Here is a 26,103-nt window from a genome sequence, read left to right as displayed (position 1 = left end):
CTGCTTTATCTGATCCAGTTCCGGAGCCTTAGTATTTTGAGGAGGATCTCGTTCTCGGTTTTCCGCTGTTCTAGACGTCTCCCCGGTAACAAAGAAGGGCTTACTCTTATATAGGTCGGCATTGCTCAGTTGGTGTCGGCAGTCGTTTCTCCATTGTGCATCCAGATGGTCAAGGCTTTGCAGGAGCTTTTCCCGTACCGGATGAAACCGTTCAGACATTTTCATTTCAATCGGAGTTAGCGTTGCTCCTTCCACTTCCTTTAATGCATCCTCAACTACTTGTAGCCGAGCGTATTCGCGGATTACCGCGGTTTTGCTGAAGGTGGGTTGAATAAGGTTTGTATGAGCCAGTTTGAGAGTCATTTCTTCTAATTTTATGAGTCTATTCCAGTGCTTGTTGCCGCTCATCCCTGGAGCCATATCCGACGGTTTGGTCTCACAACGAAGCTGTACCCATAGGAGATATGGTGATATCACTTCACTGGCACTTTTGTTCATATCCCTGATGAGCCCCTCGAATATTTCATCCTCTTGTTCTGCGGAAAAATTGACTTTGTCCCCGGTTAAGATTTCTAGTTGGGGGCCGGTTTGCAAGGTGCCTTTTCCCGTCACCGTCGAATCTTCAACAGAGACCTCTTTTCCTTTGTTAACCTAAACTGACCCTTCAGGTATGAGTGCTGAATCGGTTGGCCCATCTTGAGCCGATTGGTTTATTGTGACATCTGGAACTGACTTGTTCCCTGCGGAACCGCGGACAATGGCCTTCATCATTTTGAGTTTAAGTTTCGTCAGGTTATCGAAGTTACCTCCTGTTCCTTGAATAGATCGAGCGGTGATGTTCAGCAGCCACCTGAACTCCGCTTTCAGCTTGTTCTTCCGGTGATGATGTTCATAGAATAGCTCCTCGGTGATCAAAATTTTCTTGCCGTTGACGGTGGCGGAGACCTTCCTCTTTGTTAGCGTCGCCGTCGCCAGAAACTCCATTACCGCCGTCGGATACATAATGAATGGACCAGATAAGAACTCCTCCAACCCCGAATCTCTTAGAGATTGAAGAACATCCTTGTTTTTGTCTCCAGCGTGTTCATCAATGTCTGCGAAATCGACATGCAACATCCATTGGAAGGGTGCTTTGCCTAGAGCCATGGTACATTTTAAGAAGAAAGAATGAAGAACGATGATGATCGGAGTTTCGAATGCCTTTGAAGATCTGGAAATTTTAGAGAGAGAAAGCGTATGTGACGAATGGGCTGATTTGAACTTATATAGACGACGGTTCCGAACGGTTGGAAGATAAATCGTCACTTGATAGTGTTTTGGCGCCAACTTTCCCTCCAAAAGTTACTGCAGTAACTTTCGGCGGTAAATGCGGAAAATCAATGTGCGGTAAATTTTGGGAGGTAAAATCGTGGGCGGTAAATATATTTTTTTTTTTTGAGATTTTTCCGTTTTGCTTGAGACTCCGGTTTTACTTGAAGCGTTGTTAACCGGAAGTTTCGTTTAACATGAGGTTTTATGTTTATTAGATTTTTAAAGGCCTGAAGGAAAGATATGGAGGGAAAACCGGAGACTTTTAAAATTTAGAGATTTTATAATTGATAGAGAGTTAATCATCAAGCGGTTTTGGTCGTACAACAAAATGACCAAAAACCGGAAAGAAATACAACTAACTTAGTTTTCTTTAAACCAATCCCCTTCCACCATTCTGTCGAACCACTTGTTCACGGTGTTGTCGGGTGTCCGTTCCTCAATCCTCGATATCCATCTGTCCAGCATGGATATGGTGATGGTGTTGGACGGTCCGACCGGAACACCAGGTTCAAGGTAGCGGCGCTGGGCCATCAGAAACCGGGTGATTTGAGGAGCGAAACTGGTCCTTCCCCTTGAAGCGGTTATGAGCAACTTCAGGTTGTTGAAGAGGTAGGTTGCCTAGTTGATTGACGAGTTGCGGATGATGGCTATCATAATGTCGAATGCCTCCCGGTTGTAGTTCTGGTTTGGCATTCGGCCCATGATAGACCTTTGAACCAAATCATGCAAGACTTGGTAGTGAGGAGTAAGTTTCTCTTTCTTTCCAAAGTCCTTGATCGGTACGTTGGAGGAAGAGAAAATCTGGAAGAAGTCTTCCTTAGTCGAAAGGAATGGCGTTGGGAAGTCAGAAAAGCCTTCGGTTGGAAGGTGAAAGAAGTTTGCAAACTGATCTTCAGTAATCCGAAGAAATTGACCGTCGATGATGGTGCGAATGCTGCCATCATCTAGAATGTGTCCATTATTGAAAAACTCGCACACCTCCTCTACGAGGATAGTGTCTGAGCCTTTGAGGAATCCTTGAAGTCCCGATTCTATGATTGGTTGGAAGATGCAGTCATGATATCTACTATCTTTTACGTCTTCGAAGTCGACAATGAGGGTGTTCCTAATTCAGCAGACATTGTGATGGAAAAGAGTGAGAAAAGTTGGAGGGATTTTCTGATCTTTCAAGCTTTAGAGAGAGGGGTGAATGAAGACGTGTTTTGAAGATGGAAGATTGAGTCCCCTTTTATAGCTTGAACGGTTGGATGCATTTAATGAGGATATTTGAAAATCTGACCGTTTATGTCTGGTCATTAATGACTTGTGAGTTTTCAAGAGAATGAAGACATGTCTTGTCGAATCAAATCAGGCATGCTTATTGAAAATGAAGATTTCTGTTTCCAAGAGTGATTTGATTTGATTTGGTACGACGCATTAAATGTTTGATAATTTATAATTTTTAAAATGGAAGGAAATAAGCTTCATTAATTGTGGTACCAAACCGGTAGTACAACAAAATTACCGGTTTTGGAAAAGAAAAAGAAAGGAGATAGAAGGGTAGACAGGCTAAACGTTAGATGATTCGGCCGCTTGATTTCTTTTAGCCTTAACTGCTTCCCACCGGTCGACCATCTCTTGTACTCTCTCCTTAGTGAGCACATGCCTTGGATGGAGGGTTAAGAAAGGTCCGGAGTGGATGTCCAAACTGGCACAAAAACCGCTCAGCTGAGGAGCGTAGCCGGTTTTGTTGGAGAGAAGCATCTTCTTCAGGTTGCTGAAGATGATCCAGGACCAATTAACCGTTGCCTCAACCGTTAAAGCGATCATCATCTCGAAAAGCCTTTGGGTGTAATAATAGCTTTTCTCTCTGCCCAAGATGGACTTTCCCAGAATCTCACAAAGAAGCTGGTACTTGTGAGAGAGTTGGCTTTTAGCACCCCAGGGTCTAATCGGGATGTCAGAGTTTGAGAACCGACGACACATTTCTTCCATGGTCACCGGAGAGTAGGTTAAGTCGGTTACCCCTTCAGTGGGCAAACCGCAGTATTCAGCGAAATCCGTCTCGCTGAATAGGAATTTCTGACCGTAAACTTGTGCAACGATTATGTCTCCATGCACTTCCTTTGCGGTCTGGAAGAATTCTTCGACTACTAGGTAGTCGAGAATGAATCTGTTTTCGAGGAATCCTCTTAGCCCGCTTCTTTCAATGGCTAAGAACATTTCTTTAACCTCATGGTCTTCATATTGGTAGATTGAATTAAAGTCCGCCAATAGAATCTTCTTTGCTAGAGAGTTGGAGTTCATGTTCTTGAGAGAGAGTTTTTAGGCTCAAGACTGTTTTTGTGAATAGTAATTTTGTGAAGATTTGTGAAGGTTTAAGGGTGGTTTATATAGCCAGGGGTTCGGCTAGATTAGTAGGTTAAGCATGCTTGATGATGTCATCAGTTATTTAATAGGCTTTAACTTGTTGAAGTAAATAATCTTTATTTCCAAAGCAAAAACTAATTATTGCCAAGATATTCATGATTACAAAAATCTGTTGACAAGATGTGAGTCTCCCTCTCTTGATGATGGACACATGTCGTCATCTCGATTGTGGTAGACTGTTTTCATTTATAACATGCTTCATTTTTCAAGATATGCATGAAAACTCAATTAGTCATCCCAGTTAACCGGAGAAGTTCATTCCATCAAACCAGAATGCATTTGTACTAAGCGGTTTTCCATGACCGGTTTTAGTTGGATATTTTTTTCCGATTGTGAAGAAATGTTGAGTTACGTCAACATTTGTTCAACTTTGGATTGATTATATCCATTTTAACCTGATTATTTCAACCGTATAGTAAGTATACATGTGATTTGAAGTTATGAAGTAATCGGGCATAACCGGAGACTTCCTCCTGGTTAGCATTCTTGAATTATCAATGGCCTATTTGAATATGGTTTGAGAAGCGAGAGCTTCTCCCTGAACACATATCCCGGTTTCTCATTGTCACTTAGTATGCATGCATAATCATGATATGAGTTGATTAACATTAGTAATTCCCAAAATATTTCGAAAGTGAGAAAACTTAGCTTCCTGTAGCGGTTTTGTGAATATATCCGCTACTTGTTGCTCGGTCGAGACGTATTCCAGCCGGATGTGTTTCTCCTGAACGTGCTCCCGGATGAAATGGTGTCTTATATCAATATGCTTTGTTCTTGAGTGCAACACCCGATTGTATGTAATCGCTATAGCACTGTTGTTGTCACAGAAAATTGGAGATTCCTTGGCTTCTATCCCGAAGTCCCTTAGTTGTTGTTGGATCTAGAGAAGTTGTGCACAGCAGCTTCCGGCCGCTATGTACTCTGCCTCTGCGGTTGATGTTGCAACAGATGTTTGTTTCTTGCTGCTCCAGGTGACTAACCGGTCACCTAAGAACTGGCAGGTTCCACTTGTGCTCTTTCTATCAATTTTGCATCCTATATAATCGGCGTCTAAATAGCTTATAAGATTGAAACTCGAGTCTTTTGGATACCAGAGTCCCACTTCCTGAGTTCCCTTCAGATATTTTAAGATTCTTTTGGCCGCAGTATAATGTGATTGCTTTGGATTTGCTTGGAATCTTCCGCATACTCCAACCGCAAACCGAATGTCAGGTCGGCTGGTTGTTAGATATAGCAGTGATCCGATTATTCCTCGATATACTGTGATGTCAACGGCTTCACCATCATCATCTTTATCCAGTTTTATAGAAGGACTCATTGGCGTAGCCGCTTCAGCGCATGTATCCATTCCAAATTTCTTCAACAGTTCGGCTGTATATTTCGGTTGCCTTATGAAGGTTCCGGCTTCAATCTGCTTAACCTGAAGTCCTAGAAAGAAACTCAATTCTCCCATCATACTCATTTGAAATTTGTCAGTCATCATCTTTGAAAACTTATCACATAACTTTGGATCGGTTGATCCGAATATAATATCATCGACATAAATCTGACAAGTAGTATTTGTTCCTTCCTTTCAAATTTGAAGAGTGTTTTGTCTACCGAGCCTATTGTGAATTTATGATCAAATAAAAATTGTGTCAATTTATCATACCAAGCTCTTGGAGTTTGTTTCAAACCATAAAGGGCTTTGTTCAGCCGGTAAACATGATTTTCGTGTTCTGGATTTTTGAAACCTGGAGGTTGATTAACATATAACTCTCATTTACTTTACCATTTAGAAAAGCACTTTTAACATCCATTTGAAAAACTTTGAAATTTTTATAAGCTGCATATGCTAAGAATATTCTAATGGCCTCAAGTCTAGCTACAGGGGAAAATGATTCTTCAAAATCAACGCCTTCTTCCTGTTTATAGCCTTGAGCCACTAACCGGGCTTTGTTCCTCGTAACTAAACCGTCTTCATTGAGTTTATTTCTGAATACCCATCGTGTTCCTATAACCGGTTTGTTTTTCGGTCTAGGAACTAGGTACCAGACATTATTTCTCTCAAACTCGTTTAATTCCTCTTGCATTTCTAGGATCCAATCGGGATCTGACAATCCTTCATCCACCTTTTTCGGCTCAATTTGTGATATGAAAGCTAAGTTTTCATAGTGATCCAAATTATGTTGCCTAGTTCGGACGGGTGAGGATATGTTACCTATTACTAGTTCAAGAGGATGATTTTTGTTCCTTCTGAGGTTAATCCGAGACGTGTCTATCAAGCTTTCGGTTGGCTGATCAAGGTTAGACTGATTAGTAGGTTGAACAGAGTCAGACCGACTGATTTCTTTAGTAGAAACTGAAGAGTCAACTTTCTGCGGCAAAGCAGCTTGATCAGGCTGAGTTTCAGCATCAACCGCTTGGTCCTTGACAAATCGTCTAAAAACCGGAACCTCGTCTTCATCATCAGAATAGATATTGAAATTTTCCATTCTGTTGTGAAGATCGAAGGGTAATGCAGTGTTTCGTTCAACCGATTCATCGAAAACAACGTGTGCGGTTTCTTCAACTGTTAAAGTCCTAGTATTGTATATTCTATAGGCTTTACTCACAGCTGAATATCCCAACATTATTCCCTCATCGGATTTAACATAAAAAGCGGTCAAGTAATTCTTGCCGTTATTGTGAACAAAACATTTGCTACCAAAAATTCGAAAATACCGTACGCTTGGAATTTGATCATAGTAAATTTCAAAAGGAGTTTTGGGAAAACGTTTAGTTACCAAAGATCGGTTTTGTGTGTAGCATGCGGTATTGATAGCTTCAGCCCAAAACTTTTAAGCGATGCCCGAATCAGCTATCATTGACCTTGCGGCTTCCTTGAGAGTTCGGTTTCTTCTCTCAGCCAGGCCGTTTTGTTGAGGAGTTCTGGCACTAGACAACTCGTGTCTAATAGCGGAATCATCAAGAAAAGTAGTTAAATTGCTGTTTATAAATTCAGTTCCTCTATCACTTCTGATTTTGTTTACTCGAATAGATTTTTCATTTTGTATTCTCAAAATCAGTTTAATTAGGTTTGGAGTTGCTTGGCTTTTAGAAGCTAGAAAAGTTACCCAAGTAAATTTAGAATAATCATCAATAACTACCATAGTATAATGCATGCCTCCTAAACTAGTTACTTTAACCGGACCAAACAAATCCATATGCAAAAGTTCTAAGCATCGTTTAGATTGATAGTTTCCTTTATTTTTGAAAGATGACTTTACTTGTTTGCCCATTTGACATGCAGCACATACTTTATCTTTTGAGAACTTAACATTTGGGAAACCGTGAACTAGTTCCTTGGAACATATGAAGTTAATTGTTTTGAAATTCGAATGATTTAACCGTTTATGCCAAAGCCAGTTTGGATCATTTCCGGCTAACATACACACAGGTTTTTCAAAATCAGTTTTCCAATTAACTTTGTAAATATTTCCCATTCGGTTACCGGTTAAGAGAATATCATTATCCTGATTCTTAACTAAACATGCGTTTTTATGAAATTCAACTTTATAACCCACATCACACATTTGACTTATACTTAATAAGTTAAAACGTAGTTCTTCTACCAGCAATACATTACTTATGGATAGATTACCATGGACAATCTTACCCTTGCCCACGGTTTTACCTTTCGAGTTGTCCCCGAATGTTATGATTGCTCCGGTTTCATACTTGATGTCGGTTAGTAGCTCTTCGTTTCCGGTCATATATCTTGAGCATCCACTGTCCAGGTACCATTCCGAATTCTTTAGCCGGTTGCTCCTCCTAACCTGTAACAGAAAATTATTTACACATTTTTGGTACCCACATTCAGTTGGGTCCATGGTTGATTAGTCCCTTTGTGATCCAGACTTGAATAAGTCGAATCACTTTCCCGGTTTCTGTTTTTATAATATTTGGCTTAACTTCTTGACTATTGCTCAAGAATGCCTTATGTTGTGATGAGTTTCTTTGAGGTCGAGTTTTATTTGGTTTATTTGGTTTCCGGTTGGCTTTCCTTCTCTCAGGATAAAGCCAGTTTTCTGATTCAGTAGGGCTTACATACTTAAGTTTTTCTTCCGGTTTTAAGTCATTTTCGGTTTTTGAGCTTTTGACAAATTTTATGAATGGAAGGTTATCTTTCGTGAGTTTCATCCCGTTAGGTTGTTTTGATTCGTTTTGTTTATTTGGTTTGTAACCGATACCAAACCTACACTTAGGGTGTCTTTTATAATTACACATTTGTTTTACAACTAGACGTGATCTCTCCCACACAGCCGTGACGTACATTGCTCGTTCATCGGTTTTAGTTACCGGTTGAACTGTCTTCTCATTATCGGAGAATAGTTCATCCGGTTTGTACATTTCGGTTTCATATGTTTTAACAGAGACATTATTTGATTGTTCGGTTTTGAATTCTACCGGAGTCGGTATGTACGCAGATATGTTTCTGAACTCAGCAACCATTTCGTTGAGTGCAGATATCAAATCTTCTTTGGTAAACTCGTCAGAAGAGAAATCAAATACCTCTTCGTCGTTTGCCATGAAGCAAGTCACTTTTTCTTCACTGTCTTCATTATCGGAGTAGGCCCACTCGCTTCCACCGTCGGATGCAATGAGTGCTTTCTGAATCTCCTTTCCTTCGTCTGTATGCTGGTTATCGTTTCTCCGGTAGTCATTTCGTTGGTTGTCATTTCTCCGGTAGTTATTTCCTTAGTAGTTGTTTCCCTAGTACCGGTTGCCTTGATAGTTGTTCCCTTGATAGTTTCCTTCCGGTTTTCTATCATCTCTCCTTGGTTTTCTACATTCTGACTTGAAATGTCCAAAACCGTCACAATTATAGCATCGTTTATTTGATTTGTCTACATAATTATAATTAAAATCGTTGTTAGATGGTGGCTGACTCTTCTTCATGAATCTCCCAAATTTATGAGCTAGCATCGCCATCACATCTTCAGTGATCTGATCAGTGCTTTTGACTAGAGCCGGAACGGTTGATACTTGAACCGCCGGTTCCGCCGATGTAACCAAAGCTCTGGTTGCGGTTGATGTGGATGCTTCATCTTCGATCCGAGATTTGATCTCGAACTCGTAGGCTTTTAGATCCTCGAACACATCATGCAACTTCATCTGCCCGAGGGTGCTTAATTCCCTCATCACCATGGTCTTGATATCCCAAGTGCTTGGCAGAGATCTTAAAGCTTTGATGATTACTTCTCGGTTGTCATATTTCTTTCCGAGTGTTTGAAGCTCGTTGACCACACTGGTGAACCGGTTGCTGAATTCCTTCATGTTTTTCCCCGGTTTCATCCTGATGTTTTCATATTTCTGTGTAGCCACCAAGATTTTGTTCTCCTTTGTTCTTTCGTTTCCCTCATGGATCTGAATGATCGTTTCCCAGGCTTCCTTTACACTATCACAGTCTGATATTTTGTTCAAGGTGTTATCATCTATAGCCTTGTAGATGTGCCTCATGCAATGGTTATCCAGGTTATTCCGTCTTCGATCTTCATTTGTCCATTGGTCTGCCTCCTTGTTGATCTTGATCGGTCCCTCTTTCAGGACTCGGCTCATCTCATCATCTAACGTAATCAGATGTAGATACATCTGTTTCTTCCAACTGCTAAACGCTTCGCTGTTTAGCATTGGCAGAAAATAAATTTTATAACTTATGAAAAGTTTAATGAATAGATAAAACTATGTTCAAATATATATGTTAAACCGCTAAGTTATATCAAGTATATTAATTGGTTTAAATATAACAAGAAGTTGTTGTAGCGTAGTGGTAAACACCTCTACCTGTCACACAGGTGACCAGGGATCAAATCTCACTGGCTGCAAATAAAGTTTTGCTATTTCAGGGAAACTGAGCGTTCAGTTGGAAATATATATACTATTCGGTTTGACTTAGTTTGAAGTAAAAAGCTCCGGTCAACCGGAGTTCGGTCAAACCGGCTCGATCAACCGGTTTGGTCAGTAAAGTTTAGTCAACCGCAGAGTTCGGTCAACCGACACTTAATGTAGCATGGCCGGTCATAAATGAGTTCCAGTAATAAATGCTCCGGTTATTAAATGAGCCGCTCCAGTCATAAATATTCCGGTTATTAAATGAGCCGCTCCAGTCATAAATATGCTCCGGTTATTAAACAAATAGCAGGTAGCTGTCAGGTAGGCGGTCGGCTAAGTGCATGTCTGCCATGTGTTCAAAATGCAAACCGGCTAAGTGCATGTCTGTCATGTGTCCAAAATGCAAACCGGCTAAGTGCATGTCTGTCATGTGTCCAAAATGCAAACCGGCTAAGTGCATGTCTGCCATGTGTTCAAAATGCAAACCGGCTAAGTGCATGTCTGCCATGTGTCCAAATTGATCTGTCCAAGAGGGAAGGCGTTCAAGCCTATTGATCATTACCGGTTTCCAGCGGCCAATCTCCTGGAGAGAGAAAATATGACCGTTGTCATATTTTTATATAAATAGAAGCCAAGGAAGAAATTTTGCCAAGCATCAATTTATAGGCAAATTTAATACATGTGAATCATCAAGCAAGAAAATCATTCAATACAAGAGAAGCGATAAGTTATAAAGATTCTAGAGAGATAAACTTTTACGATCCAAAAACCGGTGTGTCATAAACCGAAAGCTTTTTGTGTTGAGTTATTGTATTACAAAAAAGAGTGAGTTGGTGTAACCGGCAGTGTTGTTGTAACTATAAAAGTTAGTGAAGATCCTTCTCATAACCTGAGAAAAAGGGGTGACGTAGGAGGGTTTGCTCCGAACATCCATAAAAAATCCTGTCTCGTGTCTTTTCTTTCGTTTCATTACTTACTCACTTAACCTAACCAAAACAATATTACTCCTTATATCAAAAACCGGTCCACTCATATTTCTAAAACTGACTCCTCCTAAAACATCATCTAAGTCGCATACGTTGCTTCAGGCTGAAATAGACATTTCCGCCCTTGAACCCGGTTCAAGAGTCTGTGACAGTTTGTGTAGTGCTGAGAACGGTTATAGTCTCTAACCGGACTATCACCAAAGTGTTGTGTGTTGCGTAAGCGGCCACCCTTCAGAAAACCGGAAACACCCCGGTCCTCCAAGGGCGTCCCCGATCCTAACAGTTTGTTCACTCCACGAATGCAGGAAGGTATGCAAATCAGAGAACACCTAGATCAATTGAATTCTATTATGTTAGAATTAAGAAATATTTATGTTAATGTTAATGATGAAGATGTTGCATTAATCTTGTTAGTATCTTTGCCTCCATCATATGAAAATTTTGTTCAGTCTTTCATTGTTGGGAAAGATACAGTAAGTTTGGAAGATGTCAGGTCTGCCCTTCATTCAAGGGATCTACGTCATATGGCGTCTGGTACAATTACAGATAGTCAAGCTTCAGGGTTGTTTACCAGCGGAAGTAATGGGTGAGGGAAAGAGAAGAAACACGATAAGTCATTTACTTCAAAGGGTCCTAAGCCGACTGATATCTGCAATTACTGCAAAGAGAAAGGACATTGGAAGAATGAATGCCCTTTGAAGAAAAATCCACAGAAATTTGATTATGGTTCTGCAGTTGTTGCAGAAGATAATATATTATCTGACGTTGACATTGCTCTAGTGGTAGATGGTCATACCCATCAAACTGATGCATGGGTTCTTGATTTTAGAGCTTCGTATCATATTTGCTCTCGAAGAGAGTGGTTTGAATCTTACAAACAGGTAGATGTTGGCAGTGTTTCTATGGCAAATAGTTCTGTTTTTAAGGCAGTTGGGATTGGCTCAATCAAGATCAGGACACACGATGGAATATTTTGTACACTAAATGAGGTTAGACATGTTCCACTTATCACTAAGAACTTGATATCTCTAAGTATGTTAGATAGTAAAGGATTTTGGTTCAACGGTGAAAGTGGAGTTCTGAATGTATGCAAGGGTTCTAATGTTATTCTGAAAGGTGTCAAGAATGGTACTTTATTTTTTTGCAAGGTTCTACTGTCTCAGGTTTTATTTCTGTTGCATCCTCAGAGATTCACAAGGATGATATGACTAAACTTTGGCATATAAGGCTTGGTCATATGAGTGAAAGGGGGATGCAGATTCCAGCAAAGGAGGGTCTTCTTAGAGTATTTGTGGGTCATGGAGATGGTATAAAAGGATACAAAATATGGTCTCCATCTGAAAAAAGAGTTATTCTGAGTAGAAACGTCATCATTGATGAGAACTCTATACTTAACTCTATTGAGAAATCTGTAGAAGAAATTAGTAGTGCTAACAAACAGGTGGGGTTAGAAACTACTTTACAAAAGGAAAAAGAACCCCACGTTGAGGGTCAGCTGCCTGAGTTTGAACAATTAGATTCTCAACCGTCTGAAGTTATTCATGAGAGTGTAGCTGAAGGTCGGTTAAGGAGGATTGAAGTTAGACCACCTCAGAGATACAGTTATGAAGATATGGTTGGTTATGCACTATAGGTTGCTGAGGAGGAAGTGAATACGTTTGTACCATCCACTTACAAAGAAATTGTATCCGGGTTTGAAGATGCGTAGTGGTTCACAGCAATGGGAGATGAGATGGAATCACTTCACAAAAATCATACTTGGGAGTTAGTCTCTTTGCCTACAAGGAGAAAGGTTATTACCTGCAAATGGGTTTTCAAGAAAAAAGAAGGTATAACAGCTGTTGAAGGAGTCAAGTTTAAGGCTCGAGTTGTTGCAAGGGGGTTAAATTAGAAGGAGGGAGTAGACTATAATGAAATTTTCTCACCAGTAGTCAAACATACTTCTATCAGGTGTTACTAGCAAAAGTGACACATCATCATTTGGAGCTCGAACAACTTGATGTGAATACAGTCTTTCTACATGGAGAGTTAGAGGAAGAAATATACATGACTCAGCCAGAAGGTTTCCAAGTTCCAGGAAAGGAAAAATATGTTTGCAAGTTGAAGAAATATTTATACGGACTTAAATAGTCTCCAAGGTAGTGGTATAAGAGGTTTGACAACTTTATGATGTCTCTTAACTACAAGAGGATTGCATATGACTGTTGTGTGTATTACAACAAGTTGAAGGATGACTCATTCATCTACCTAGTCATGTATGTAGATGACATGTTGGTAGCAACAAAGAGCAAAACAGATGTTCAAAAGTTAAAGGATCTTCTAAATGCTGAGTTTGAGATTAAAGATATAGGAGCAGTTCGGAAAATTCTAGGAATGGAGATTCTTAGAGATAGAGGCCAGAAGAAACTTTTCTTATCACAAAAAGGTTACATTGAGAAGGTGTTGACAAGGTTTGGGATGTCATCAGCTAAACCTACATATACACCCTGTTGTCACGGGCTAAAATTCGACCCGTGCGGCACTAAGCTAAATCGACCCTGATTCTAGCTTAGAAAGCCTTTCTAAACACAATGCAAGAAGAACTCAAACGCAAGAAAGGACTTAGAGAGAGAAACACTTGAGAATAAGATTGTATTGAAAGAATGCTTGATAATTACAATGGAATACCTTCAGGGTATTTATAGGACTTACACGTACTAAATTAGGAATTACGTCTAATTACAATTTAATTACACTAATTTAGGATATTCCTTCCATAACAAGAATATCCCTACCTAATTTAGAATATCCCTTGTAATCTCTTCCTTAATTAGAATATATATTATAATCCTTTCCTTGATTAGAATATATCTTCTAATCCCTTCCTTAATTAGATTATCTTCCAATCTCTTCCTTGATTAGAAGATTCGCTGGGCCCTACGTAGGTAACTGGGCCTCTCCTTGGCTAAGAAGATTAGCGCACTATCAGGCCAAGACTTTAATGAGCCTCGACATCCTCCGGGATTGGGTCGTGACTCTAATGGGCCGTGACATACTCCCCCACCTTAGTCGTGGCCGTCCTCGGTTCGACCTTGGCATGATACTCTTCAACCTCTTCCTTGAAACATTCCCCACACGGTCCCTCGTATCTGTGCACAAGCCCCTTGAGCACAGATTACATAGACTTGCATTCTGGAATATCATGGAAGTACACCTCGTGGCTCGATGTTTGCACCCCATAAAAATGGGACGTGACATACTCCCCCACCTAAGTCGTGGCCGTCCTCGGCACGACCCTAGACCTGTGTATGGTGATCTTCTTTCTGGCGTCCCCTGAGCGCTCTTCCTCCCCCTTTGCACGACACGGCATTGGGTGCACTTATGGTCGCCAGCCTTAACCGATATAAGACGTTTCCCACACATCTATTGATTGAACATGGTCCCTTGAATCTGCGCACAAGCCCCTTGAGCACAGACTGCATAAACTTCAACAATTGCGGGGGACACTTCCCCCTTTCCATCGTCCCCTTTCGTAACTGCACACCCTCTCAGATCTGCCCCTCTCTTCATATTCTCGGTGTCTCCCTCTGAATATGCCTGAGCACAACCTGCTTCCTTTCCCACGGACTTGGTGTGAGTGAAGGCAGACTGACTTTGGCCCCCGTTGCCTGTGGCCAAACCTTGTGGATCTGATGGTTGTGTGTTGTCTTTGTCCTTGAGCCCCTCGAAGGCTTCGACACACGCTATCTGGACTTCCTCGGGTACTTCTTCTTTTCCCTTGGACCCGTCCCCATCATCCATCTTGGCAAAAGTGGCAAATATCTCTTTACCACATTTGCGACCTCGAACGAATCGCATCGCCGAGAACCTGCTTATTCCCTCTGATTCTCTCCTTGTTGGAATCACGCTAGTCTTCCCGTGATCCAAAATGATTAAGGAATCGGAATAAGGCATTATGCAAGCGCGTACCTGATCGCACCATTCGAGTCCCAACACTACGTCGTAGTCTTCCATTGGGACCAAGGTAAATGAGACTGTCCCATTCCAGCCTCCGATCCTGGTGTGCACTCTCCTAGCCTCCCCATTTACCGGCTTGGCTACATCGAAGGACTTCACCGTCCCTCTTGTTGGGCTGATCCGCAGACCCAACACCTTGGCTACTCCTTCTCGCATGAAGTTGTGCGTAGCCCCTGTGTCTACTAGTGCCTTGATGCGCTTTCCCCCGATCCAAGCTTCCACAAACAAAGAGCCCCTCCTTGTTCCCTTGTCTGGCTTCGCAACACTAGTCTTCACAGCATTGAGCAGTCTTAAGGATCCTATTTGAGTCTCTTCTTCCTCATCAGAGGACTTAGTTCCTTTAACTGCTGCAACCTTTTCCCCCTTAAACGGGCACATAAACTTTATGTGATTATGGGCACCACAAATATAACAGGCTCTTGGCTTCTCCGACTCGTCGGCTTGCCTCCCTGAGTTTTTATGTGCATGCCCCTTCTTAGATGAACGGTCTCCCCCACATTTCTCCTGGTCCTGTGGGCGGTCTCCTCCACCTTCTTCTCCATCATCCCTGATGAACTTCGGCCTGTCCACAGACACTTTGAGCTCTATCAGTCTTTCTGCAACCGCTATTGCCTCGGAAACGTTCCGCACTTTGGCCCTTTGCAGCTCCAACTGTGCCCAAGTCTTGAGGCCATTAACAAACGCAAACAGTGTCTCCTGTTCCGTTAGACTAGGTAACTCGAGCATCAACTCCTGGAATTCCTTCACATACTCCTTGATGGTTCCTTTGTGCACAAGTTGACTCAACCTTTTCCTTGCCTCGTACTCGGCATTCTCTGGGAAGAATTGGCGTTTGAACTCGGTCTTGAAGTCTTCCCACGTTTCCATCCTCAAGGTCCCTCGTTCAATATCTCCTTCTCGCCTCCTCCACCACAGCAACGCCATCTCTTGTAGGAAGAAAGGTGCCGTCTCCAACTTGTCACGATCATCAAGTATGCTTGATGCCCGAAAGTACCTCTCCATGTTCCAAAGGAAGTCCTCCACTTCCCTTGCACTCCTCGAGCCTTTGAATGGAGTTGGCTTAGGAACATCCATCCGTTGAGGTGTCGCACCTCTATGTTCCCCTCCATTCCTCGCAATCCGCCTTTCCATCGATTCTAGCCTCCCCAAGATCTCCCTCTTGAGGGTCTCGACCATCGCATGGACTTCTCCCCGGATTGGATCAAGCACCTTCTGGCAGATGTCATTAACCTCCCCTCGAACCAATCCTAGCACTTCGTCCCGAATGCTACGATTCGAACCGTTAATGATCCCCATTAACTCATTCTCTAACTTTTCAGCACCCTCGTCCAACATCGTCACCTTCTCGGCCACCGCGCTAAACACTTCGAGAGCTTCTTGGTGATCGCTCATGCCTTCTTCAAGCCGGGTCACCCGCGCTTCCATGGCAGCACCTCTCTCGACGGACTTATCCCTCTTGGATCCCTTGTCCTTATGTTGGCCGGTCGGAACCTTAGTGACGGTAGTTCGTGAATCCATTTCTTGCAGCTTGAATGCGGAAATTCAACCTTGCTCTGATACCACTTGTCACGGGCTAAAATTCGACCCGTGCGGCACTAAGCTAAATCGACCCTGATTCTAGCTTAGAAAGCCTTTCTAAACACAATGCAAGAAGAACTCAAACGCAAGAAAGGACTTAGAGAGAGAAACACTTGAGAATAAGATTGTATTGAAAGAATGCTTGATAATTACAATGGAATACCTTCAGGGTATTTATAGGACTTACACGTATTAAATTAGGAATTACGTCTAATTACAATTTAATTACACTAATTTAGGATATTCCTTCCATAACAAGAATATCCCTACCTAATTTAGAATATCCCTTGTAATCTCTTCCTTAATTAGAATATATATTATAATCCTTTCCTTGATTAGAATATATCTTCTAATCCCTTCCTTAATTAGATTATCTTCCAATCTCTTCCTTGATTAGAAGATTTGATGGGCCCTACGTAGGTAACTGGGCCTCTCCTTGGCTAAGAAGATTAGCGCACTATCAGGCCAAGACTTTAATGAGCCTCGACATCCTCCGGGATTGGGTCGTGACTCTAATGGGCCGTGACATACTCCCCCACCTTAGTCGTGGCCGTCCTCGGTTCGACCTTGGCATGATACTCTTCAACCTCTTCCTTGAAACATTCCCCACACGGTCCCTCGTATCTGTGCACAAGCCCCTTGAGCACAGATTACATAGACTTGCATTCTGGAATATCATGGAAGTACACCTCGTGGCTCGATGTTTGCACCCCATAAAAATGGGACGTGACACTGTGCTGCTAATATTCATCTTACTACTTTGTTTGCTCCTCAAACAGATGAAGAAAAAAGGTATATGACTTGAGTTCCTTATTCTAGTGCACTAGGGAGTTTGATGTATGTTATGGTTTGTACAAGACCAGATCTGACACAGGAAGTGAGTGTTGTGAGCAGATTTATGGTACAACTAGGGAAGGAGCATTGGCAAGCTGTGAAGAGGATATTCAAGTATCTATGGGGAACTTTTGATGTTGGTCTCATATATGGAGGTGATACACAATGTCTGATTACTGGGTATTCAGATTCTAATTATGCTGGAGACATTGATAGGAGGATATCTATGACTGGTTATGTATTTACTCTTGGGGGGCTTAGTTGTTAGTTGGAAAGCGACTCTGCAACCTACTATGACTCTATCTACAACAGAAGTAGAGTACATAGCATTAACAGAAGGTGCTAAAGAGGGAATATGGCTGAAAGGACTAATTAGTGATCTAGGCCTATATCAGGGTCAAGCAACTGTCTTCTATGACAGTCTGAGTGCTATATGCTTAGCCAAAGATCAAGTTCATCATGAACGGACTAAGCATATTGAGTTACGATATCATTTCCTAAGGACTGAGAAGAGGATAAAGGTGAAAAAGGTAGGAACTGCTGACAATCATGTTGATATGTTCACAAAGCCAATTCCTCATAACAAGTTCCAATATTGTTTGGACTTGATTAACGTCAGAAACTGTTAGTTTCCCTAGGGGCAACTTTAGAAGAGAGAGATAGAGAAGATTGAACATCTAGGCATTGACTAATGCATCTGGGCCATCTGGGCATTGACTAATACATCTAGCCCATCTGGCACCGGCGAGTGCATCTGGGCCATCCGGCACCGGCGAGTGCATCTGGACCATCCGGCACCGGCGAGTGCATCTGGGCCATCCGGCACCGGCGAGTGCATTTGGACCATCCAGCATCTGCGAGTGCATCTGGGCCATCCGGCACCGGCGAGTGCATCTGGGCCCTTTGGCACCGGCGAGTGCATCTAGGCCATCTGACATTGACGAATGTATTTGGGAGATCTGGGCATTGACTAATGCACCTGGGACATCTAAGAGAACTCAAGTCAAGGTGGAGATTTGTTGAATAGACTTGAATAGTTGGGCCTTCTTAATGGGCTGCCCCAATTCTCTATTTGTTAGGGTTTCTGTATTAAGGTTTTAGGGGACCGAGTATTATATAAACTCGTGTTATAACCCTAGTTTATATATATCATCTCTGTAAAACAATCTTCTCAATAATAATCTCTCTCTTTTGGGTGGACGTAACCAAGTTCTATCTTTGTGAACCACGTTAAATCTCTGTCCTTCTTATTGTTTACGTCATTCTCACGCGTTCCGTTATAACAATGTGGATTCGAGATGTTGTTGGTTGTTGCTGCACTTTGTAAGTAGTTAGTTGAATGCAGATGATGATATTGCTGCACTTTTAAGTTCTTGGTTGTTCATCTTGAATATACCAAAAAACAAAAAGAAACATGTCTTCCATGTTGATGAATATGATCAATAACAACATCCAGATTGTCTACTATTTCAATTGTACTAGCCCATGAACTATACTTGTGATGCAATGTCTCTGCTTCCCTGAGATTCAATAAACTAACTGTTTTGGTCTGCCATATAGAATAATACATTTCTCTTGAAGATCATGCCCGTCCATTTACGAGACGCTACCATACCATTTTTAACGAAATCAACAAATAACAAACAATGATCGAGGAAGAAGAGTAATAGTTGCCACCATCGTACTTGTGCTCGTACTTATGGTTGTATCCATCGAAGATCATTGCCGTTTAGCTTTTCGTTTAGAGAGAATGAGAAGAAAAATGGGAAGAGAGAGAAGGAAGAAGACAAGAGAAATGAAAATAAAAATGCGAAGTTATATTAAATAGTAAGGGTATTCTGTATTTTTCACTTACTTTTTTTTCGCGTGACGATTCTGTCATTCGCGTTACGCGACGGGTGTAATTTCGTTAGAATATTTTGAAGTGCTCATTTGCACAATTAAATTACCAACGCATTTAAGGACCTTTTTAGGGTCATTTTGTCAAATTTCCATGTCTTTTTATTTTAACCTAATATTTTTTTTTTCTAAATTAGTTGCCAAATTTGTAAAAACTAATAACAATTTTTTTTCCAATAATTTTACCAATTACACATTTTTTATAAGTATTCAAATCATATTTAAAAATTTAGAACGATTTTATTTAAAAAAATATGAATTTTATAATACAAATATGTTCAAATTGGTAGATATTACAATAAGTTATGTTAGGAAGTTTTTTGAAAAATAAATAAAAAATATATCAATTAAATGCTTAAATTTATAGAATAATCCTCAAATTAAAAAAATATATATATATTTAAAACATCTATAAATATCATTTAATTTAAAGACATAACAAATTAATTAAAAAACTAAAATAATACGTTAAAAAGATATGATATACATTTTATCAATTTGAAAAAAAAAAGTCTTAAAAACTAAAATTTTGATAATTCAAACTTCATTTGACATAATTCAAAATTCAAATCTCTTTCGATAAAAATGACCCAAATTCTTTGGAGCAAAATTCAAATCTCTTTCGATAAAAATGACCCAAATTCTTTGGAGCAAAAGTAATTAAACGAAAGGTTGATGTCTGAACATTCAAAGTTAATTATTTGACATGCATTTAAAAGAAGCTTCAATTGTACGTGCAGCAACAGATATAATATAGCACAAATTAGTTGGGTACTTGTATTTGCAATTGCATTTCGGATTCATCAGGAAGAAAATTATAATGTTTGTAATTTCTTATCATTTATCAGATTGACAAAAACTACAAAAATTATAATGTTTGTAATTTCTTATCATTTATCAGATTGACAAAAACTACAACGTACTTGGACCTCAACAGGTGAAAATAAATGCATTTTATTTTAGGACTTGTTTTGAAATTTATAGAATAAGTACCATATTGATGTTATAACAAAATTCCACATATAGTTCCAAAAGTCGCAGATGCATAAATTCAACAAGATATGATTCTGCCTGCATTCATACACAATATGAAATTATTCATTGATCCATTTGATGACAAACAAGCCAAATAGGGCAGTCATCCTCTCATTACAGTTTTAGTTTCTTCTCTCTTCCCGAGCTATATGTACATCTTGATCAAGTCCAAGATATATAAACACTTCTACAAGGTCATTATTGAAGATTCGCTATTTGGCTTAACAATACCTTGGAGTTTCCACCCACCAAATCCAGCCGAAGAAAATGCCTGCAATGAAGCTGGTGAGTTTCTAAGACAAAATAATATATATGCCCTCTTCTCTATACTCCTAGCAAAACAAACAACCGTCAGCAATCCTGTGATAGATTTTCTAAACTCTACAACTCAAGTAACAAGAAAAGGAAGACAGGTCACTAAACATCATTATCACAAAACCAGCTATTCGTTCAATGTGCAAATTTATCCAAATTGAAGACAACAAGTGTTCAATGTGCAAGACTTGGATCATATATTCTTTAAATGTAAATTATCAGTATGCTCATGGACTAAATTAAACTTTTGTATGATGAGAAATGGGGCTCTTAAAATGGTGGAGTCAAATAAAGAGTTGGATTGCAAGTAGAGCAGCAAGAAAAGACTTCACTTCAAATATGTTTAACTTGACATTACTGTTAGCTTTACTATTGGTGCTTACGATGTTTGGTTGGAAGAAACGCTAGATGCTTTGAAAACAAAACAACAGAGGAAAAGATGTAGAGATAGATGCTTTGAAAACAAAACAACAGAGGAAGAGATGTAGAGACATTCATAAAGCTTTGAACATTTAATATGAAATTCTTTTTTGTTTTAATGTAGAAAGGTCGCATAACATCTCACCGCCATGACCTACACTTCAGCTTAATATAATATGGAATATGCAAAGAAAAAAAGAAGAATTCATATAACAATTGGTTATTGTGACAATGGGGAAATGCTAATATATGAGCACATTTTTCTCTTAATATAAGAAGCTAGCTAACATGACTTTCATCTTCATAGCCCCACTTTAACTTGTGAGTTTTTTAACCTATGGTAGTTTTAGCGGGAATTGAACATACTTTGATTTTTAAGCAAGAATTTTATGCTTAACTATTTTAATAGAGAACTATAATCAAGAAAAATATGAGAATTCATGAGAGAGAAATGAGAAGAGTGCCAATGGACTAAATACACTCAGAAGCTATTACAACTGATTACAATTTCTTCTAGATTATTCTGTACATATTTGAGGATTAGTCTCAAGTACATTATGTGATTTTGTGTAACAAATTGTTTATTTTCTAGAGCACATTTGTTATTTTTTTTATATAATGGTTTCATGTAATATGCCTTTGTCTTAGTTCATTAGACAAGGTTGCTTCTTACATGGCTAAGAATTCAGAGTCATCATGTCCTCTTGTTGGTTTTACAAGGCTAATGATTTCTTAGTCTTCTTGTTTATGTGCTGATGGTGGGTTCAAATATGGGTTTGTTTGTGATTTTGTGTTAATTGTGTCAAAGCAAGGAACTTGGTATGTTTTGTGAGGACTGAGCGAATGTTCTCAACCTATAGAACATTCTTAGTCCCATTTTGTGTCTGCTCGAGTCAAACCCTTTGGATTGAGGGTTTATATCAATTTAACTGGTTTTGTGTGAAATTGAGTCTCCCGTTGAGATGACGGTTTGGTTCAACTACAATGAAACTTATTCTCCTTATGAGTTCAGGGGTTATCTTAACCTTAACGGGATTTGTGAATTCTATGGGTATTATTGGGGGGTTTTCCAAACTCATAGAGTTCCAAGTAGAGTAATTGATTATATTTATATGTGACGATATTAGCGAGGAGTAGCTCCATGGCAACATTACATCTTTTGCGTGACTGAGATTTGTTCTCTTTCACTTTGGTTTGATTTGTTAAAGAAAATATAAAAAGGAAACAACCATGTAATCAGTTAAGGTAAAGGAAATTCAAGATGTGATGTTTTATAAGATATAAATAGATTCATCCATTGAGTCATTTAAGAAAAAAAGTAAAACATAAATTGCAGCAAGTAAGAGAGATCATTAACCTCTTCCCATGATGTTCCAGTTGCTTCAAGCAAGGCTGCATTGCAAGTCTTTAGTTCCACAGGAGTGCCTGGTGGGAACAAGTGAAACTACCCACTCATTGTTCTAGCAACCTAACTGACTGGCTGGATTAAATTTTTATTTTACTTTTAAAACATGTCCGTAGGAGAAGCTAGCACAACCCCCATAGCCATGACTTCCCACTTCAATTCAAAACATTATTAGTGGGAATCAAGCATGAGACCTATGGTCTTTGGCCGGCTTAAACTTAAGGAGAATCCTAACTTGAACTTATAATTATTTTGGGCTTAATATAAATCTTACCTGATAACATAGTTGCTGCTTCCTCCCATCCTCTATTATGCCCCATACACCTGAGTGGCTAATAAGAAACATATTAGTACTTCCCATAATCATCCAGTGAAAAATACCGGCAAACAAAACTACATTATTAACTTCTTCTATAGCATGAGAGAGCCAAAATGGAAATATTAATTGTTGGAACAGAATTATGTTGAAGGTCACATTCTACAATAAAGTCAGCCAAAATGGTAGCATCTATCTGTCTTCACCATTAAATATTTATTGACCAGGCATAGATAAAGAATAAAAGTTTATTTTTTTGTTTGACCTCTTAACATTATCCAAACCAAAGGGCATGAAATGAAAATTTTCATTTTCTTTGACCATTTTGTGAAGTAGAAATTTATATGCATGTTTAACTTATTGAATGGGATATGATATTGTATCCAAGAAGCAGCCGCTACTAAAGGCAGTACAACTCACATAATTGTAAGAATCTCATTTCCTGAATATTTACAAATGGCTTGTTCAAGATGGCCAGCGGTCTGACCGTCCATTGCTGCTACTGAATAAAAGCTTGAAATGAAATGCACCTTGGCCTCAAGAAATGCCTTCACTTTCTCCTGCATTATCTTGAGCGTTTCTTTGGTTCTGATTGCGTCGCTATATTAAGACGAAAAAAACATATAAAACTTCAACTGTTTAGATTTTTAGCCATCCATGAATCCTAGAGGAAAACAAATATCATTGCATCTATTCTTTGTGAACTATAACAAATAAATGCAACCCACCAGTGTTGTCTCATGTGGCAAAGGATTTAACCTAGGAAACCAAAGGTCTCAGGTTCGAATTCCACTAAGAACACTTTGATTTAAAATGGGAGGCATGCTAGCATCCCCCACAGAATAAACCACGGTCACCAAAAAAATAAACTAAATGCATACCTGCACAAAATTAGCTCTGGAAGCCAACCCAATTTTTCAAGATTGTAGGAAATTTTGGTAGCGTCAGCTTGCCCAACCTTACTAAGAGGACGATCATGATCTATGAAGAAAACAAAAAGAGAGAGATAATGAAAATTCATGATTAAGTGAAACCATTCCAATTTCCAATATAGAAACTTTCATAACCAAATTATAGGGAAACAAAACTAGTGGTTGTGTATCATAAACGAGAAATAATATGTTAACATTCTGGAGGATTATTTTTGTGGTTTTTGTCTTGTGTTCAGCTGATTCCAGCAAACGCTACATTGCTTCAATACTCAAACTGAACAGAATTATAAAGAATGTAAGAGGTTTCAGGGGAGAAGAGAGATACATGTAGTAGAGGAAAGAATGAAGACCTAGGGCATTGTTGTCATGGATTCAATATAGAGGCAGAGAACTTGCACCTTATTAGCCTAAATGATTCATTTTAGAATAGCCTTATATACTCGCCTTCCTTCCACACTAACAGCTAACTGTTTCTTTATTACAACTGCTATTAAACTACTTCAGCTAACTTGTTCTTGATCAACACATTCCCTTCCCCTTAAAAGGTTCCTTGATCTCAAGGAACACAATTTAGTTGCAGTAAATTGTTGATAAAATTCAGGAAATTGAGACCATTTCAGAACCTCCCCAAGCTTAATGTCTATGACATCCATTTTAAATTCTTGACCACACATTTTCTACTTAAACCCCAGGACTTATAAGTACTAAAATTCTTCATCCATAGCCAATTTTCACCAGCAATGTTGGTTCCCAACTATTGTGCAATACCCTCATCTATTAAAGAGTGTGTACTCTCACAATCAATTAGCATTGATATTGGTCCCTTCCGTACCTTTCCTATTAGTACCAGGGTTTTATGATCATAACTCCCATCAAAAGCATACATAGACATACCCAATACTGATTGACATGAGTGGGTCATTTCAATAACTTCCTGTGCTAGTACTTTCCTTAGTTCTTCATGAATTCCTTATATCACGAATAATTGCTTTTATTTACATTTATGGCCAAGGGTATACTTCTCGAGACATCTAAAACAATACCCCTTTCCACTCTTAGCTTGGATTTTCTACAAACTTAATTGATTTATAAGAGTGATCCTAGTTGAACCAGATGTAGTAGCTTTAAAACCTGATGTGGATGGTCCATTCCATGGCGGTTTTGGTGGTACCATTTTAGATGCTAATGGTATAAATCTACTAGTGTTATCTGCTTTGCCCATAGGAGACACAAACTGATATAAGCTATTGTATCCAATTTAATGGCTTTACTTTACTAATGTACTCCTTAAGGCTACCAGTTTGTTTCAACTAATGAAACTCAATCGTTAGTAATTATGTCCATCCTCTTGACGAGCTAAAGAAAAGCCTGAACAAACTCTTGCCACAATTGCAGTTTTATCAACTACATTTGATTTCATAGAAAGAGAAGATCACACCAATAGTCTAACTGATTCATTTTAGAATGGCCTCTTTTATAAATGATCCGAGTACGAAGACTCGAACCCATGATTTTAAATAAACAAGTTCATGAGCCTTACTGAGTTAATTGAGACTTCTGAATATGCTTATATACATTTCACACTAACAGATAACTTCTTTTTTATTATACTGCTATTAAATTACTTCAGCTAACTTGTCCTTGATCAGCTACTTCACACCCTCATCTTAGTTCCCCTGCACCTATTGATCATCACAGTTCTCGATATTGTAATCCATAAATATACCTCTGTAAGATTGATAGCAGATTGCCAATGCTCAAGAACAGTTATAATCAATCAAATCGAGCAGAAGATAAAGCCAAATGAAATATGTAAGCAGAAAGACTTTTACTATGCCAAAGCCAAAAACAATCAGTTAGTTTACCTCGTATAGAACGATCTTCCCACGAGCTCTTAGCATGTCGGAGGAGGATAATGCGGCGACGTCGGCGAGTTGCCGGCTTCAAGGACAGAGCTTCTTCCTCTGCAATTTGGCCTTCAATGGATGTCTCAACTAGGACAGAAGACTGAGACATGGAATGAGCTGCGTAAGAACGGTTACTTCCGCAACGAGTGGGGGCGCAGCAAAAATTGATGGGGAAAATGAAGGATGACGAAGAAGGGTTTGTAAACATGATGTTATTAGTGCAGCAGACGGCTCCGGCGCCGGCATTCATGGCAGTATAGATGAGTACGACTTACTGGAGTATCAATACTACAGTTTTAAGCAGATATTTTTCCTTTGAGTTGGGGACTACTATAGGAGCTGACAGCTAAAAGGGGTTACACCGGGTGCAAAGAAAATCCGTGCCCTTCGATGTTTTTGGATTGGAAACTGGAAAGGAAGAGTTTTTCGTTATGCAAAATTGCAAATATAGATGGGAGATAGATAGATAATGGCTTGTTGAAAGTTAATAATATTTTCTCATTTTTTTTTACTCTCTACAAAAACCTCCACATAAGAGGTTAAACACATTTTCTCTTCGTACCCTTTGATTTCGGACATCAATTTTTTTTTTTTTTTCCTTTTTATAGGAACAATCTCTTTTAAGAACATGCTTACATTAACTAAAAGATTGCTCAAAACGATTAAAAACATAGTGTTTTGAGACATCATGGAAACGTTTCAAGATTTATCAACAAGTGATCATTTAGCAACACGTTTTCCTAATACTATCAAGAATCAAATGCTATCCATGGGCGTGCATCACAAGAGATGACAAAACATGCACGACAAACCAGATTACCAGATGCAGACCTTTTGATACGGACTCCTTATAATACGGAAAGGATAAAACTAAAAATGAATGGTCATCTCCTAATGCGCATAACTT

General features: G+C 39.4%; 1 protein-coding gene across 3 annotated transcripts; it reads right to left on the bottom strand.

Annotated features, from left to right (window-relative positions):
- Positions 1 to 19,843: 19,843 nt before the first annotated feature.
- LOC124936770 (uncharacterized protein At3g52155, chloroplastic) lies at positions 19,844 to 25,642 on the bottom strand. Of its 3 annotated transcripts, none has more exons than XR_007099158.1 (6): positions 25,155 to 25,642; positions 23,239 to 23,338; positions 22,778 to 22,957; positions 22,316 to 22,373; positions 21,994 to 22,061; positions 19,844 to 20,172 (listed from the first exon to the last, which is right to left on the bottom strand). XR_007099158.1 is itself a non-coding variant. In XM_047477294.1 (6 exons), the coding sequence occupies exons 1-6, from the start codon at positions 25,444 to 25,446 to the stop codon at positions 20,089 to 20,091; spliced, it is 774 nt and encodes a 257-aa protein (XP_047333250.1). In that variant the 5' UTR covers positions 25,447 to 25,640; the 3' UTR covers positions 19,844 to 20,088. The 3 variants fall into 3 exon arrangements, 2 of the variants coding, with proteins under 2 accessions (XP_047333250.1, XP_047333251.1); XM_047477294.1 differs by having other exon boundaries at positions 22,316 to 22,365; positions 25,155 to 25,640; XM_047477295.1 differs by lacking the exon at positions 25,155 to 25,642 and having other exon boundaries at positions 22,316 to 22,365; positions 23,239 to 23,378.
- Between the last annotated feature and the right edge of the window lie 461 nt (positions 25,643 to 26,103).

This window comes from Impatiens glandulifera, chromosome 4 (genome assembly GCF_907164915.1).
Source record: "Impatiens glandulifera chromosome 4, dImpGla2.1, whole genome shotgun sequence".
Classification (NCBI taxonomy): Eukaryota; Viridiplantae; Streptophyta; class Magnoliopsida; order Ericales; family Balsaminaceae; genus Impatiens; species Impatiens glandulifera.
This window is presented reverse-complemented; position numbering and strand designations above follow the sequence as displayed.

Coding starts and splice junctions, on each gene's coding strand:
- LOC124936770 (XM_047477294.1), bottom strand. CDS start 25,446: ATGAATGCCGGCGCCGGAGCCGTCTGCTGCACTAATAACATCATGTTT. Junction 22,366..22,777: donor AATGAGATTCTTACAATTAT/GTGAGTTGTACT, acceptor TTAGCCACTCAG/GTGTATGGGGCATAATAGAG. Junction 22,062..22,315: donor AGCAGCAACTATGTTATCAG/GTAAGATTTATA, acceptor TGTTCCCACCAG/GCACTCCTGTGGAACTAAAG.